The sequence below is a fragment of the Chanodichthys erythropterus genome, chromosome 2, assembly GCF_024489055.1.
Source record: "Chanodichthys erythropterus isolate Z2021 chromosome 2, ASM2448905v1, whole genome shotgun sequence".
Lineage (NCBI taxonomy): Eukaryota > Metazoa > Chordata > Actinopteri > Cypriniformes > Xenocyprididae > Chanodichthys > Chanodichthys erythropterus.
In genome coordinates this window covers 2,336,502-2,355,842 of record NC_090222.1, presented here as the reverse complement: position 1 = coordinate 2,355,842, position 19,341 = coordinate 2,336,502, and the positions used below count along the sequence as shown (strand labels likewise).

At 35.9% G+C, this 19,341-nt stretch overlaps 1 protein-coding gene across 2 annotated transcripts in view; it reads right to left on the bottom strand.

The window, feature by feature from the left end:
* Nucleotides 1-19,341, bottom strand: part of ascc3 (activating signal cointegrator 1 complex subunit 3) — a 260,611-nt gene that overhangs the window by 193,927 nt on the left and 47,343 nt on the right. For both annotated transcript variants that reach the window (XM_067399556.1, XM_067399566.1), the window contains exons 6-7: nt 8,746-8,947; nt 2,349-2,484 (exon numbers count right to left, since the gene is read on the bottom strand). In XM_067399556.1, the coding sequence (XP_067255657.1) occupies nt 2,349-2,484; nt 8,746-8,947 (338 nt within the window). The remainder of the gene's footprint in view (nt 1-2,348; nt 2,485-8,745; nt 8,948-19,341) is intronic.

The window sequence follows — 19,341 nt, the reverse complement described above, 5'->3', positions numbered from 1 at the left end:
CATCATGCATTAGCTCTCAGCAACCATCTCAAACTAAACGGTGCAGACCAACGTTGAGGGCTGCGGCCACCAGTGGGCTTTATTACTGCTGAAATTAACTGAAAACGCAGTGATTCGGTGATAAGAAATATCAGTCATAACGCAATCAGCACATCTTTTGTATGTTTGCTTTGAGTAGCAGAATGCAGCAGGTTGAGCTGGGCTTGCTATACATTCTCTTATGAAAATCATTTATAGAATTAGGAGAATAAATATCTAATTTTAGCATGCTGCACTTCCTCCAGCTCCTATAATTACAACTCATTTTCACCAAACTGAGAGCATATGCCGAACTAATGAATGTGTCATAATCAGCTGCTGATCACAGTAGACAGCATCATACGTCATCATATCTGGCAATGCTACTCATCTTAATCACATGTTGTCGATCTAAACATATTGCCAGAGACCAAATCATTGTTTTGTCATTGTAAGCATTCAAACAGAGCTCAATAATAGGGGTGTAACGGTACACAAACGTGATGGTATCTCAGTATTGATGTCACGGTTCGGTACAGCAGGGGGGAGAAAACTAAACATAAAATTGCTTTTTCTTCATTTTATTAAACAGTTAACAAAAAATTAAACAAAATTTATTAAACAGTGGTTTATTGAACAAACTTTGTCTCTCTCTATAAATAAATTAAACTATAATTAACATTTTCTTAAGGATAAAAGAAAAAATCTATCTCAGCTAATGCTGTAAACTATATATGGAGCCCTTCCTTGTATATTATAATATTAAAGGTTACAATTAACAACAGAGCCCAAACTATTACATGTCTCAACACTCAAATAATAAAAAAATAACATGTATTGCACATAAGGCAGGTTTTGCATTAACTTCTAAATCGAATTATACAATTATCACTCCAATTAATTTTTTAAATATAATCATTTACACAGTTACTGTCAATGCAAATTTATTTAAACGTATATTAAATAATTAAGACATTACTAACAGGTAAAGTAAATAAAATGAATATGTCAGGTAATATAGTGCATGTATTCATTTCTCTAGTGAACTAACACGCTGTAGACACTAGATGACTTGCCTGGGGTAAATGTAATGCTATGCGAGATATTATTCTCAAGCTGTTTTATTGAGGTCTTTCAGCAATTGAAACACTGGTTGAGAGATTACACTCATATCTAGATCATCTGTTCTTCTTCTGCACTTTTTTTTTTTTTTTTTTTTTTTTTTGGTGGTTAGCAAACATTGTTACGTTACTGCGTAAGCCCCCTTCTGGATTGGAGTGTGAATCGCCTGTGATTGACTGTATTCGCCGTCTGACTGTATGAAACGAACCACGACATCCATAACGTATGGTTTGGGATGAACACATGTACTGTTACACCCCTACTCAATAATAATAATAATAAAAATAATAATTTGTAGTAGTAGTAGTAGTAGTAGTAGTAGTGGTGCTTGCAAAGCAAAGCATGATTGTTATTTCTCATACATATTCTTCTTCTGGACAAAACTTCGGCACTTACCTCCTTACAATTTACAGCTGCAAGTTTCTCAACAAACTGAGAATCACGATTTTTTAGTTTATAAAAAAATATCACGATTCCCCCATGATTCTGAACTGACAACTAAACAAAATAACATGTAATTACTAGAGGTTCTCACAAAATCTTAATTGCTGCAGTATATTAAAATGTTTATTTAATCTGAATTATTAAAAAAAAAAAAAAAACGTTTTGAATGATGATTCAATGACTAACTCAAACACTTGTTTCATTATTGGATGAATCTGCGTTTTTGAACAAATCTCTTGAATGAAAGATTCAATGACAAAAACATTTTTAACAGACATTTGTCGCCACCTATTGGTGTAACGATGCAATCAACAATTGTTATACACACTCAGTTGACCTCAAGGTGGGCTCAAATTAAAATTCTTTCAGGTATTGAGATCTTCTACCTTTAAAGTCTATGTACACACACTTATTCACATAGCGAGCAACACAACATGGAAAGCTCTAGAATGTATTGGCCCTAAACCACCTGTCCCACCCCACCCCACCCTCAGGAAAAAGATGAGGCCCAAATGAATTCATTTCAATCACTGGAAGATGGCCTGCAGCAGGAATTTTAATTAAGACGTCATAAAAACTGGATTAAAAACAAAGGCTCTGGGTAATGTAGTGTGTGATAATGTGATATAATTGAACAGATTGGCATGACGCTGAGTAAACAAAGCACTGGGGAGAGATTTCGCATTTAAGAGTGGAGATTTATTTTTCCCCTGTGTCCAGACACAAGAGTCAGATTAGTGTGAGCAGCGGGTGTGTGCTTTTACCTTGGCTCCTCCGACGAATGCAGAGGTCATGATGGCTTCCGCGTAAGAATCATAAACGTGAGGGTAACGAATGCGCTCGTAGTCTCTGTGTCGGCCTAACACTGGGGAATAGCGTGCCGTCAGCAAGGCCTGCTCCCTACACACAAATACAGAGATTCACATCAACAGACTTCACAGGCAATCGAGACCCAACAAACACAGAGCAGCATTTCGTCTCACCTAACACAGGAAAATATGAGAGCATATATTTTTTGATAATATAACTAATAAGTTCTGAGCCATTTAAAACAGTCATCTATCATTGAAATATCGGTAACAAATCACATTAAAGGTGCCCTAAAATGCTTTTTCACAAGATGTAATATAAGTCTAAGGTGTCCACTGAATGTGTCTGTGAAGTTTCAGCTCAAAATACCCCATAGATTTTTTTTTAATTAATTTTTGTAACTGCCTATTTTGGGGCATCAATAACTATGCACCGATTCAGGCTGCGGCTCCTTTAAATCCTCACGCTCCCTGCCCCCTGAGGTCTCGACTATAATACAGTGCATAAACAAAGTTCACACAGCTAATATAACCCTCAAATAGATCTTTACAAGATGTTCGTCATGCATCAGATCATGTGAGTATAGTATTTATTTGGATGTTTACATTTGATTCTGAATGAGTTTGATAGTGCTCCGTGGCTAAAGCTAACATTACACACTGTTGGAGAGATTTATAAAGAATGAAGTTGTGTTTATGAATTATACAGACTGCAAGTGTTTAATAATGAAAATAGTGACGGCTCTTGTCTCCATGAATACAGTAAGAAACGATGGTAACTTTAACCACATTTAACAGTACATTAGCAACATGCTAACGAAACATTTAGAAAGACAATTCACAAATATCAGTAAAAATATCATGTTATCATGGATCATGTCAGTTATTATCGCTCCATCTGCCATTTTTCCCTGTTGTCCTTGCTTGCTTACCTAGTCTGATGATTCAGCTGTGCACAGATCCAGACGTTAATACTGGCTGCCCTTGTCTAATGCCTTGAACATGAGCTGGCATATGCAAATATTGGGGATGTACATATTAATGATCCCGAATGTTACGTGACAGTTGAGATTCACCTGTTCTTTGGAGGTCTTTTAAACAAATCAAATTTACATAAGAAGGAGGAAACAATGGAGTTTGAGACTCACTGTATGTCATTTCCATGTACTGAACTCTTGTTATTCAACAATGCCAAACCATTTTAAAGACATGTTAAACCTTTTCATAAATCTCAGACGGCATGTTCATGGCACACTTTGTACATTCTGGAGGCAAAATGGAGAACACGTTATCAAAATTGCAAGCTCCAATGTGATTGGTTGGCTTTAGGGAGTAAGGGTGCACGGATTTATATCAGGTCCTGTCCCAAATGGCAAACTTCATGGCACTTGCGGTCTTGTGGACTTACAATGGCTGCCGCGGTTAAGGGTGTCCGATTTGTTATTTTAGGTTTCAGAAGGGTGATCGCAAGCGCCCCCTTTGCGGTCGATATGCACCCTCGATGCATGCTTTTGCTGAGGTGGCACTAAAGCAAGCTCCACATTGCGTCACTAAAGTGTGGACTCAGAGGAAGATTGTGAGGGCTTAGGGATCCATTTGGACAGGGCCTCAGACTGCAATATCGTGGATTTTAGATCAGCCCACTCCTTAAATGTCATGTAAATTGTAACTGTGATTGGTCATTTCGTGTCAGAGGGTTTCTTCCCAAATAGGTGGTTCTTGACTAGAATAAATGGTAGTTACTGAATTGTTGTACTATAACAATTAGTATACTATATATTTGACTATACAAAATCTAATTTAAATGCAAAATATAACAAATGTATTTTTAATATATATAAATTTAAGCACTAAATGTGATAAATTTTGGAGTAAATCAATTACTTCAAATGAGTTACTTTATTTTATGCTTATTTATGCATTTATTTCTCGATACTAATAACTAATAAAAATCAGAGATTTACACTGTATTTAGACATTTTGGTAACAAAGCTGCAAAAATGGCAAACCTCATAAATAAAACAATATAATAATGCAGCTCAAACAATATTCTGTTTGACCTCCAAACATTTACAGTCATTTTCTAAAGGTTAAGTGCCTCCTTTCACTGATACTTTGCTAAAGAATACAGGAATTTCAAACCGTATCTCACACCTCATTCATGCAAAGTGCCATTTATGTAAGCATGACAGCAAATGTATTGTATGCGTTTCATTCACTTCCATTAACACACATTTAAACACAGGATAGTTTGTAAAATTTTAGTCTTTCATTGTGTACCAAAATTGTGTACCAGTCTAAATCTGAAATGGCAAAAAGACTTTTGACCAAAAGAGAATTTCAATTTGGCTGAAAATCAAATATGGAGGAAGGGTTAGGGTTGTTACTGTTTAAAATAATTACATTTTTAATTAAGAAGACAAGCTGAATCATTTACATATATTACAATTAAAAGAAAACAAAACAAACCCTGGAGTGTGACAGCATTCTTTTGCCCATATTTGAATAATTTTGCATGATGATATCTAGTATAATCACCTCTGCATCTGAGCCAAAAAGCTGTGCTAAATGCACTGCAAACACTACAGCCAAAGGCCAACTAGCAAAAAACAAGGCTGTCAGATGCTCAATGATGGCCCGATGACCAACCGTCCGTTTGGTGTTTCTCAGCTATAAGCCACAAAAGAGCACTAGACTTCAAGTCAAACCTAAAATATTCTTTTACAGTTTTTACGCATATGCTAGGGTACACATACAATACACATGATGTAAATGTTATCATCACAGTGCACATTTTTCTAACTGCACAATGCACATACTGTCGTGCAGATTGCATTGGACATGTTGTTCCACTGGTCCAGGCCTTTGTTTCATAGATGAAATAAAAATGGAAGAGATGGAACAATGTTGCCAAGAGTTTGTGTGACGCAGTTAAGAGATTACAGCTACTCAAGTACAAAGTCATAACGTCAGGAGAGAAATGCTGATTAATGGAGAGAAAGAAAACTTTGGGATTAAGATAAACCTGATCCGTGTGTATGCTGCTCTGCTATCAGATCTGCACATACGTTCAGGTCATGAACCAGGTAACAGTGATCGGCCATTCACAGAGACCCTAAAGCTGATCTTGAGCTCTCAGGATTATATTTCAGAGTTTAAAATGACACAACTGATTGCCTGGCTCAAGTGCTCTGCTGTAAGTCAGTTGTTAGTGTCCTTACACTGTTTGAGAAACACACCTTTGTCTCCTAACACAGGAAAGACAACACTTCAGCATGCACACTGATATGGCTCGACTGAAGCAAGGCTGGTGCTCTTCATTTATATACAGTACTGAGCAAAGGGTTTAAGCATATTAGTTGCTTCATGACAATATTAAAGGAAAAATCAAAATATAAGTTTTCTATTTTTAAATATATTTAACACATATTTAACGTTTTTTTTTTCTTAGTGTGAAAGAGACTCAAAATACTCTGTCAATGTTGCACATACAATTAAGAGCTATACACCATTTTAATCTGTTGAATATCTTCTTTTATCTGTTTTCTTTATTTTACAAAAAGCACAACATGATGCGTGATCTCTCGTCTCCCTCTGAACAAAGTCCAATCTGACAGTTCTCAGAAAATGAACTGTAACTTAGTGAATACTAATGACAAAAAAAGAGACTTATGTCTAAAGAAACGCTGAAATGTCAGGTTTTAAATCGTGAAAGTCAAACTGAAACCTAATATTCTCTGTTTATGTAATCTGTATGAAAAGAGACACATGTCAGAAGTCTGTGATTCAGCTCATTACCCGCTAATGTGGCCACGCCCACGGAGCCAGCACTATTCAAAGGCAAATTCAGTCAATACATGCATACATCGTCTCAATCGTGTATTTATTTTCTTGAAAAGTGTTTTACATAGCCATAGTTAGCGATCTCTGGAAGCCTCTGTTAGTTCGGTTAGTTCCTGGATTGTCACATGACCTGTTCTTCTTTAGATTAATTTGTGGACTAAAGTTGTACAGAGCACCCTCCGGCTGCAAGTATGAACTGAAAACACAGTATCCAGCATTCATAGTGATGACAATAAATATTGAATAAATATTACTTCTCTATAGAAAATTGACAAACATATGAGAATCAATCAATATTTCTCCTAATGTGCATGCTTTTAAGATAAAAGGCTATATGAAATAATTGTTCAGACACTTTGCATCACAGAAATACATTATATTTTAAAGTATATAATAGAATACCATTATTTTAAATTGTAATATTTCACAGTATTGCTGTTTTTCTGTATGTTTGATATAGACTATGATGAACTAGAGACATGATCACAGAGGGTTTTTTCAAAGCCTACCTGACTGAAAGGCCTCATTATTTGTGCAGGTCATTACAACTCATTATGCGATTCTTTTGTCTTCTCAGTTGTGAATTACCCATTATTTATGATGATTCACGCCTCCATGCATACTGTGCTTCTTGACAAAAAGTGTCTTACAAAATGTAAATCTCTCTTATTGTTTTACATGAACGAGTAGGCAGGATATTTTTTACATAATTTTGAAGCAAAAACTCTAGTCTACAATCTCCAATACCCAGAAGTCTTGTGAACACATATATACATTATATACTATATATATATACATTATATATTATGTATAATAATTATATTTTTTTTTTGCCTTATTTCAGTGACTTAAGTTTTTTTTTTTTTTTTTCTTCAATAACCACGCATAAACGTTGTCCCTTCAAAAATACAAAAATGTACATACATGTTCCTCACATATTATGGTAGCCTAGTTTGTGTTGAATACAGTGTAATGACACTTGTGTCATTAATGTGTTTATGAACAAATGAAAAAAGCACACGTCAGGGCATGTCAAAACTTCTCCAATTTAAAATAACTGTTTTCTATTTTGATGTAATTTATTTCTGTGATCAAAGCTGAATTTTCAGCATCATTACTCCAGTCTTCAGTGTCACATGATCCTTCAGAAATCATTCTAATATGATGATTTGCAGCTCAAGAAACATTTATTATTATTATCAATGTTGGAAACAGTTGTGTACATTTTTTTCAGGATTATTTGATGAATATAAAGTTCAAAAGAACAACATTTATTTGAAACAGAATCTTCTGTAACAGTATAAATGTCTTTACTGTCACTTTTGATCAATTTAATGCATCCTTGCTGAATAAAAGTATAAATATATTTAATTTACTTAAATAAATTCTTACTGATCCCAAACTTTTGAACAGTAGTGTAAAAAGTTGCAAAAGCTTTCTATTTCAGATAAATGCTAATTGTAAAGCATGAGACAACATAAGACACGATCACCAGGATGAACTATTTTTAGTCACAAATGTGAGTGAATGCTTGCATTGTCGAGTTCAGATTTAAGTTTTTAGTACATTTTTATTCACCCTTTAAAAGATTTGAAGTTGCGTCCCCAGCTTATGTGTCAACTCTGTTACCATCATAACTATTTCTTACTAAAGCAAAATAATACTCTATTAAAAATCATCATCATAATGAAACCATCATCCTTTCAGGTAGCAAACTCTTCTGGTAAAGTAAATGTGTCCTGTTTTTGTGTGTGCTTAATCATTTTTATTATGTTTGAAACAACTGTTAAATGTCAGACCTCACACAACAGGACAATGTCAAACAGCAGGATTTTGTTTCCAAATAAAATGATAATTACAGAGTGGATATTTGTGGGAATACCAGACATTAAATTCTCTTTCTAGAAAGCACTTTGTAATATCAAAAGATTTGAACACACAGAGCTGTTACCTTTCTGAGGGCATAATTATCCCTACATACACTAATATTTATTAAATATAGTTTGACAGTATACAAAATGTATTAACACTCAAATCTCCTATTAGTCCAATAAAATGCTTAAAACACTAAAAAAAGACATCTGGGTGGCATGTTTAGCAGTCTTGGGTATGACGCATGTGCGTTTCTCATGAATCTTATATAAAGCAGGATTTTTCAGAGTTATTTTTGTTTGTTTGTTGTCTTGCAGCGGGATGATTGAAAGGCTGAGGAGACGTGTGAGGTATTAACACCTCATCTCTAATCTCTCTCCTCATGCTCTGCCTCATTTGGACGGCAGCATTTTTTAATTAAACAGATCATTGCTCTTTTTCATCCTGTGAAATTAAACATTAAGAGAAAATCCCTTCTGCAAAAGCTCCAGATAGCAGTTTTATCAAGCTTTCTCCCTCTCTTCTTTTCAATAGGCCACACTCTGATATGTAGAAAGGTGCTTGTTCCCATAATGAGAAAGAGAGAAAAAGAGACACAGAGAGAGAGAGAGAGAGAGAGAGAGAGAGAGATGCTCACCTCTGCAGTCTCAGCTCCATGGGGTCAAAATGAAAAGTGCTTTCACAGAATTCCCCCTCGTCTCCTCGTTTCTCACGTTTCCTCTCCTTCTTCTCCTCTTTCCTGTAAATCTTCATCATCTGCCTCTCCTGCTCGGACTGGATAATCACCTGGCAGCCGTATATGGGCTTGGTGGATTCATCTCTCGCCACTTTATGCTTTCCTGTAGTTGCAACAACAAAAAATAATAACAGGACAAAAATGTTATAATCATAATTATAATTATTATTAAATATACCAAACTAACCACTAATTAAATGAGTTAATTAGCACTGTTGTGTGAGTCTACAACTATTGCATATGCATATTGCATTATTTACTGATGATGAATTATGACAAAGTTTACTATATTGTAATATGTTTTAGATGGTTGTAAGAGGACATATTTTATCTCCCTCATCTGTTTGAACGAGCGGCAGAAAGCAGTAAAGAAATGTCAAAATAAAAGTCCTATTGCATTTCTGGCTTTTTTATAATTAAACGTCCTGCATTATGCAGAATATATTTCCTTTTTCTGGTTTTTATTGGTAATTCAATTTTTAATTCAATGTTTAAAGGGGGTAATGCTATTTCATGCATTCTGACTTGTTTACACTGTTAAGGAGTTGCTTTATCATGCTAAACATGGCCAAAGTTTCAAAACACAAGTATTTTGGTGCCAAATACACTACTTCCAGTTTTACACCAAGTTTCTGAGAGGTTTTTTTTTTTTGAGTATGGCCCTTTATCATGTAATAAAAGGTGGAATTCCTTGTATGGGCACTTCTCCCTGATAAGCGTGCACACACACATCACCCAGAGCAAGAGCAAGAGCACACCCATCAACACGTTTCATTCGGGAAACAAAAGCCGAGAGATTTTTCAACAATGGCTGTGTCCCAATTCAGGGGCTGCACCCTTTGAAGGCTGCATACATCGGTCTCATTTAAGAAAAATAACCGTTAGATTGCAACGTAAGAAAGAAAGGACAGTCTTTTACACCTCACAATGAATATCAGTCAATTTTATTACAGTTACTTTTCTTAAATAAGAGAACCTTGATGACGTATGCAGGCGACCTCTGGAGGACGCAGCCTCTGAAATGAGACGCAGCTCCTGTCACCGAAGGAGTGTGTTTTTGGTTGTGAGGGAAAGATGACCTTTTTCAGCTTCCCAATGAACCCAGCGTTAAGGGAACAGTGGATGCAGTTTGTTTTTTCAGGGCAGCAACGGAGTTGTGTACGTATGCTGTTTGTTCCCAGAATTTCAGTGATGAATGCTTTGCAAACAAGTCCCAGTTCGGCGCTGGATTTGCGGATCGCGGGTGGTGAGTAAAGCTGCATCAGATGTCTGTGTTTTGTTGGCAATTGGCGCGCAAGTGCATAAAATGTAAACAATACAAACGTTTTTATTTATAATGATGTCACAGCTTGGAGACGATCTCTACGCAAAAGCTGCGTGCGCTCGTGATTCTTTAGCTCCGCCCACGGCACTGACAGCAGACACGCCTCCAGGAGCTCTGCTTTTTTCAGAAAGACTGTACAGCGTATCTATCTTTTATAAATACTGTATGATAAAACTAAAGACTTTTCAGAGATATGAAGGATGCAATACTACTCTACAGGAACTCAAGATTAACATGAGATTGGTAGAATTTGTGTGCGTTACCTACCCTTTAAAATATAAATAATTTCATAATATTAAATAAAGTTTTCAGTTTTAAGCAGAAATATTTAAAAGCCTAGTGTATTTTTTTTTTTTTTTTTTTGCTTGTAAATGTCTATTCATACCATTTTATTAAGGAAAAATGAATTATTTGATACATTTGCTCCTCTAAAGTTTTATGTTCTCCTAATTTTTTCAAATTGAAGAACTAACAATCAATTACCTAATGATTATTGGTGGATTTCCACTGGAAAATCAATTAGATATAAAGATAATAATCATTACGGTTATGCAGAACAGTATCAGTATGTTCTTTCTTATTGGTTGTGAATATGTCATGCCACACAGCAGTTTCCCATTCAGTATGAACAAATTGCTTACTGTTTAAAGACACAGACTTGAGTGGCTTATAGCTGTATTTTTCAAAGATTTCAAATGTGTCTTGTCCAATCAGTAAGCAGAGCCAGAACAATTTATTTAGCAAATAAAATTAAATAAAAGAGTTCAAATTACTGGCTCATTCTGCTTAGGAAAGATCATAAAATATGAGTTTAAATCACAATTATTTTATTCTATTGACAGCCATAGGTTTGTGTTTTTCTTCAGGTTATGATGTCTTTATGTTTTCTCTTCAGTCATCTCTTTAAGTCATCAATAAAGATGAATGAGCCTGTTCCAGAGGCAGACATGCATGCCCATGACATGACACGACCTCCACCATGCTTTCCACATGAAGTTGTTTGCAGTTTCTTTTTTTCTCCACACTTTTTGCTTTCTCACTTTGAAAAGGTTAATCTTTGTCTCATCTGTCCAATAAACTCTGTTCTAAAACTCGACTGGCTCATCTCTGTGTGTTATTGCAAATTCAAATTGGCTTTCCTATTTCTGGTACTGATCAGATGTTTGATCTTGCCATGTATCCTCTGTAATTCTGTTGGTGAAGTCTCCTCTGAACAGCAGATTGTGAGAGCATTACTCCAGCTTTCTGGAGTTTGCTGGTGATTTTACTGACATTTATTTTAGAGTTTTTTTTTTGTTTTGTTTTTCTCTCCACAGCCCTTGTCATTTGTCTGTCATCAACTGCTGTTGATTTTCTCAGCTGACCTGGTCGTTGTCGGTTGCTGAAGCTTGCCAGTGGGATCTACACTATATTGCCAAAAGTTTTCACGTGCACATGAACTTTAATAACATCCCATTCTTAATCCGTAAGGTTTAATATGGAGTTGGCCACCCTTTGCAGCTATAACAGCCTCAACTCTTCTGGGAAGGCTTTCCACAAGGTTTAGGAGTGTGTTTATGGGAATTTTTGACCATTCTTCTAGAAGTGCATTTGTGAGGTCAGGCAGTGATGTTGGTGAGAAGGTCTGGCTCACAGTCTCCGCTCTAATTCATCCCAAAGGTGTTCTGTGGGGTTGAGGTCAGGACTCTGTGCAGGCCAGTCAAGTTCCTCCACACCAAACTCTCTCATCCATGTCTTTATGGACCTTGCTTTGTGCACTGGTGTGCAGTCATGTTGGAACAGGAACATCCCCAAACTGTTCCCACAAAGTTGGGAGCATTAAATTGTCCAAAATGTCTTGGTATGCTGAAGTGTTAAGAGTTCTTTTCACTGGAACTAAGGGTTCAAGCCTAACCCCTGAAAAATAACCCCACACCATAATCCCATAATCCCCCTCCACCAAACTTTACACTTGGCACAATGCAGTCAGGCAAGTACCGTTCTCCCGCCAAACCCAGACTCGCCCGTCGGATTGACAGACAGAGAAGCGTGATTGGTCACTCCAGAGAACACGTCTCCACTGCTCTAGAGTCCAGAGACGGTGTGCTTTACACCAGTGCGTCCGACGCTTTGCATTGCACTTGGTGATGTAAGGCTTGGATGCAGCTGCTCGGCCATGGAAACCCATTCCATGAAGCTTCTCTACACACTGTTCTTGATCTAATCTGAAGGCCACAGGAAGTTTGGAGGTCTGTAGCTATTGACTCTGCAGAAAGTTGGTGACTTCTGCGCACTGTGTGTCTCAGCATGCGCTGACCCGCTCTGTGATTTTACGTGGTTTACCACTTCATGACTGAGTTGCTGTTGTTCCCAATTGCTTCCACTTTGTTATGACACCACTAACAGTTGACTGTGGAATATTTAGTAGTGAGGAAATTTCACGAATGGACTTATGCACAGATGGCAACCTATCACGGTACCACACTTGAATTCACTGAGCTCCTGAGAGCGACCCATTCTTTCACAGATGTTTGTAGAAGAGTTCTGCATGTCTAGATGCTTGATTTTATACACCTGTGGCCATGGAAGTGATTGGAACACCTGAATTCAATGATTTGGATGAGTGTCCCAATACTTTTGGCAATATAGTGTATCTTTTTCAGGACATTCCAAACTGGACACTCCAAGTTAGTCTCCAGATTTAAATCCTACTGAACAAGCATTTTACCAGCTGAAGAGATGACAAACAGCAGAAACTCCCCAAAACAAGCAACCGTTAAAAATGGTTTCATTAAAGGCCTGAAAAAGCATTTCAAAATGTGAAACCAAGAGTCTGGTGATGTCTGTGGGTGACAAATTCACTCCATGTGTTAAAGCAATTAAATATTAGCTCAAATGTGTAAATTAAATATTAGCTTTTACACATTTACTTTAAGTCAAACTGTCCCAGTACTTATGCGTGCATTAGGCAGAGGGATGAAACTCTAAAGTGCTGTAATTCTTAGTTGTTAAAACATTTTGTGTTGAAACAGTCAGTAATAAAATGTGACATTCTGTACTTCTGCCTCATAATAATCTTTTAATCATATTTATAGATGTCTTGACACCACAGCTAACAAAGTAATTTTGTCTTTACTGTTCCAATACTCATGGAGGGCACTGTATATATAATTTGACATCAAAAAGTTTGAAAAGCTTAATTTCAACTGAAAGCTGTGCCATAAAAAAAAATTCTCTCAGCCAGCTGTGATGGCACAAATAATGAAGTTATCAGGTCTGACAGAAAATGACTAGTAAAATGAAACTAGAAGTCAATCCTTAACTTGCGGGAGTAGTTGGTCTCTTGCTGATGAGAGCAGCTCAGCATCTAAAGATATTTTGGCCCATTCATCTATACAAAACTATTTCAGCTCATGTCTTGTAAGACTAAGTGCTGCCAGCGTAGTAAAGGCTAGGGTTTAATATTAACCCTATCAGAGGGTTAAAGTGCTATCAGATCGCCTCTGTCTGCAGCACAACAGCTCAATAAAAAGCCCAATAGCTCTTGAAAGCAGATGAGATGGGATGATTGCATCGGGGCACAGGCTGATTGTCTGAATGATCTCTGCTTTATCTCTTCTAAAGGCTCACCCACGGCAAACCCATCAGCTCCCCCTATTCATCTGTCTTTCACAACACGTCCTTCAGTCCTTATACCTGAACACCACACTAAACCACCCCTCTATAAGCACCGCTCATAGATGGACGGCTCACCCAAAAATTAAAACTCTGTCACCACTGGCACACGTTTTTAGTGGAGGAGTTTTTCAGACACACTACTTTTTACACAATTGAAGCTGCGAGTTCAACTGGGTGGCAAGATGGTACATAAAGGCTCTATTTTAAAAGAGGAGCTATTCTGCTTCTTTCCATGTTTATCATTCTTTAGTGTGTAATGTTGTTGTTGGGGCATGAAAAAGCTCTGCAAAGTTCATATATTCTCTATTTCAGTGTCAGTGTTTCTGAACTCCCTGAAAAGCCTCCATTGTAGTCTCGAGTTTTCTTCGCAATAGTCTTCATTTAAATAATTCATACACAGAATAAAGGGGCAGGGCCTGGTTGAATTAGTTAGTAGTGTGTTGAAACTGGTGGTTATGATAAGGGGCGGGACATTTCCCAAACACACACAGATCCAGCCGATCAAGACATGTAAAAGGGCATAATATTGTAGGAACCATGGACGAACCAGACAAATGAATCATGCAGATGATTCTTTCAAAACATAATTTTAATTCAGAATCAAGGTTCCGACTCCAGCTCGTCTACAGAGAAAACCAACGTTAATTAATTTTATAACCCCCATGCCTCCTGACAGCAGGAGAAGTGACAAACCAAATGGTCATCCAAGAAGATAAAGAGTCTTTGATCACCAGATCAAAAGAGAAAAGAGAAACAATGCAGGCTGTTTTGGTTTCTCTAAGGGGCCTAAAACTTTACAGAAAAACCAAGACTGTTCTGCAACTAAAACTGCATCAAAATTGTTCCAAACTATTTTAAATGGACTTATCAAACATCTTTTAACTACATACATTTTACATCATGTTTCCACAAGTACTACCTGTAACCAGTTTTGCTTTAGAACACTTACAATTCATGTAAATGTGATAACTCTTAAATGACTGACTGAAAGTATGCCTTATTTGGACTCGAATTAATTATTTTCCTCATTCCTAAATCCTGGCTTGAATGAAATCTGTTTAAAATGTATCATATTCCATTTAATAGAAATTAAAATGGTACTCTCTGCTAAAGCAGAGACGGGAAGTAACACCTATTCATGATGGGGGGCAGAAAAAAGCCCTTTTGAAACAGGATGATATCTGATTGGCCAAATACTCCTTTCAGAGGTGTGACAAACATAAGTTTAGATATCGCAAGATAGTGAACTGGACTAGACAAGACAAAAAGACAAGAGAAGTTTTGACTTAAGAACCACTTATATTTTCAAATATAAAATATAGTCTGTAATCACATTTAGATAAAGTATTAATTCCGCCGCACATCTGAGAGCGAAACTCTGCTTGGATAGTTTCAAGATAGTTAAAAATAATTGATAATAGGCTACAATAATAATTTCTAATTGTTGATATGTGTTTAATTATTGACAATTTATCATGACAAACCAAATACATTTGAAATTAATTATACCATTAATGAAAGCAAGTTGATACCAAGGTATTTAGGCCTATAATTATAAGATATGTTTTCATGAAAAATCATGATTTTATTTTATTTTTTTTCAAAAGTAAGATTAATGTAAGCAGCTTTTTGCAATACTCTCCCAAATGCGTAATAAAACCCCCAAAAAAGTGCAAACATTATCGCTTTAATGACCATATATGGTCGTTTTTACTGTCGACAGCATCTTATCTACTTTGAGTGGCATGGGAGAGAGTCGGAAGTTGATCTGTTGCCCCTACGAGTTTATAATAGCATATTTGAACTATATTTTCAAATGGATAAAGAAAAAAAAAACTGTCAAAATATGTTTAAATGCTGGCTTTATTAAACTATGTTTTAAACATGTGAATAAACGGTCTCATATGTCTATTTAGGCCTACTATTTATTAATTTAATGTTCTATTTTATTTAACATTTAACATGAATAATCAAACATTTGACATAAAACAAGTATTGCACAACAAATTTAAATGTCTACTCATTTGTCCATTTTTAAATGATTTATTTATTTACATTTTTTATGTTTTAATTAAATTGATTTATGCTATTCCTTATCCTTTCAGTTTATAAGGGGTCACAACAAATCCTGCATTTCTATTCTATTTTACATAATATAATAGCCCTAATAATGTCAGAATTATCAAAGAAATTCAATATGTAGACACAGATTATCTTGAGTTTTGCGTTAGTTCAAATGCGCGTTAAGGTGATGGAAACCATTTATTGGCATACTCATAGTGACCATTTGTGGGTAACACACCATGGCATTATGCATTAGGCCTGGCCCAACAAAGTCTGACAAACACAGCCCTCAACATAGAAATCAGATGTTTAAACTCAGTCATTTTGTGCGTGAGCATGTTCATGTGGAGGCTGACAGCGTTTAACCACCCGTATTTCATCAGTTCTTCTGCGTCTCCTCACAACATTTTAATAAAACGATGTCCAACAGCACAAATAGTTCTCTCTGAAGACTCTATCCCAAGTTCCCTTCAATAGGCTAAAGGAAACTGAGATGGCAAAAAGTGCATCCTGTTTTCTTTATTTCGCAAAAGCATAATTCTCTGTTTTTAGTGCTGAGTGTACACAAATAAAAGTTAACTTTGTAGTATCGAATGATGTCTTAATCATATCTGTAAATTACGGAGTATTTTAAGTTGTTTCTGCTGGTATAAGCAAACAGTTGAAGTGATCACGCCGGCGCCTCTCGTGTGCACACAACATAGTCTAGCACTGCAAACTTGACATCACAGCCTGTTCATCATCAAAATAAAATACAGTCAGCCAAACATATAAAAAAGTAGTATCCTATATGTGCAATTCATCGTAACCACCGCTGAAATTGGTCCTGCCAAGCACATTTTTGCTTATGTAAAGAGGATGATTTTTTTTGTCGATATGGAAACGGGAGTGAAGTACAAATCCTAGTTTACATAATAATAGATAGTTCAGCATCCAAATACATTGCTAATATGGAAACATTTGAATTTGTGCCGAGCGAGAGAGGTAGGCTGCGTGAGAACACCGGTTTTTACTTTCAGTTTCGCTTCAAATTTGGCGCTGGCCAAAAAAAGATTGAGAACCACTGTTGTATGTCTTTTATGTGTGAATATCAAGAGTATTTTGATTCTCCATTTCATGACCCCTTTAAGATTTTGGTCACATCACCTAGCTGATACTAAGTTGATGTTTGTCAAGGTTTCTTACATTAAAAACAGTTGTAATATAACCAGTTAGTTTATAACCATTTTCCACTCTCTCTGGTCTTTAAACAGGAGACATATACTCTGCCTTCTAGAACAGCCTTGTATACTGTGACAGATTCATATAGAAATACAACCTGAAATGTCAACACTCACTAAGATAAGACTGAAATGATCGGGGATCTTCAGATACTTGTTTAATTAGAATTCTTCAGAAGGACATTCAGAGCAGCAGGTGCTACTTTCGCACAATCAGGATATTATATATGCAGTTCATAACACCATCTATCCTACTTTCTTACCATGACTGGGAGAGCCAAGTTTCTAAACACCCAATAGGTGTTGTTAACATGTGGCCAGTCATGTGTTCATGTGTTTAAATGCATTCATGTCTCTGATGTCATTAAGTTGAAAAGGTTCAATTACAGATGCACTTTTTTATATGCTCCAGTATATTACATCTGTTTTTAACAAAAGATTGACTAGCAAAGCAGTCCAAGAGGAGTGATACATGAAAGACACAGACATGGTGCAAAGATTCAATCTTCCTGCCTCTTGAACTTGATGCCAGACAGTCTGTGAAAGGCAAGACTTGCCAACAAGACAGCTTTGTGTGCAAAAGAGCCGGAGATGGAGCTGTGTGAATGAAAGTTTAAGTTCCACAGAGTCACACGGCTCAGTTTTCAGACAGGTCATTACAAACCAGCCTGATCTAATCAGACATGTCCTCTTTAATGACAACGTTAATTATGCAATGCGTCTGTTTTAATTGCCATCTAAAGCTCACTGCTGGATAGTCTGGTGTCTCTATCCTGTTCAATGGCCTTCACACTGTTCAAAAAAAACTGACCAGTTGAATACATGCTAAGTTTATTATTGTCAAACTTTGCCAAAAGTTTCAAGAGGGAATTTGTCTCCAAACATCAGTATATACTGTGACAGGATTGGTTTGGGTGTGAAATGATCCAGGCTTGCAGGTGCTAAGCACACTTCTTTTCCACTTAACTGTAAAAAAAATAAAAAATAACTAACATGGGCATCAGCAGTATGCTTTAAGGGTACAACTTGAAATAAAAATAAAACCAGTTAATAAAATCTTAATTTAAATTCTTAATTTTTAAAAGGTAGCTGAATTATTTTACACAATGTTAGTACTGCTACAACTACTGTACAAATTTTTTTGGTTAGAAACAAAAGATGACTTCAGCTAGTGGTTAAAACACAAGAAAATGCTCAAGCTGTCTATAAAGTAATAGTCAAAATGGTTTAAATGCATTGAGTATTTCTATTTTATGCAACTTTACATATTTACTATTAATAGTAAATTAATAAATTAACAATTAATAACATTAAGATCATCATGTTTGTTGCGTGATCCAGGGGATTAAAACGTATAATATACATTTCAAACCGAGTGGAGTAATAGTAATAGTAAATTACTCCACTAGGTCTTAAATATATATTGTACATTTTAATCCCCTGGATCACGCAACAAACATGGTCTTATAGAACATGATGCATTGCTGTGTCTGTTATCCCATAATTCCCACTTTTGGACACAGTGGCTGTGTTTTTTTGTTTACATAGTCTTGCTTTAACGGACATTAATATAAGACAACACTGCAAAAACAGTTTACTGTCAAGCTGTTCTGTTATATATTTATTGTCAAATATTCCCAATTTTTCTGATGCATGTCCAAATTTCATATGTTGGTATTAATTCAGTGTTTATAATGCTAATACTTGAACTTCAAAGAATTTTAACCCAAACTGACTGGGTTTCTAGAGAGCGAAATGTTTTGTGAAAAAAGTGGAAGACTTAAACTAGTCTGATCACTAGTGATTGTATGTTATTCTGTGTTGTCATCATTCAGGTTGGATTTCAGCTTTAAATGTACTTTTTTTTCTTTTCTTTTTTTTAACAAAGCAGCTGATATTGCCATAGAAGCTAGTGGACTGCCGAGTCGCTTTCATCCCAAAATGGCGGAAACGCAGGGCTGCTGCTGGGTGCCGGTGTTGCACTAAAACGTTCTCTTGAGTTTCACTTCTAGTCAGTATAAGTTATTTTACTATTAAGTTAACTAAAACTATTAAAAAAATTTAAACAAAGTTGAAATTAAATCAAATAAAATATAAATAGCTGAAAAACTAAACGAAAATTTAAATTGTTGCCTTGCCAATAAACTAAAATAAGCTCAAGTTTAAGCAGAAAATGAAATGTTAAAAAATTAATTAAATCTAAAAAGCAATATTAAAAAGCTAATAAAATGA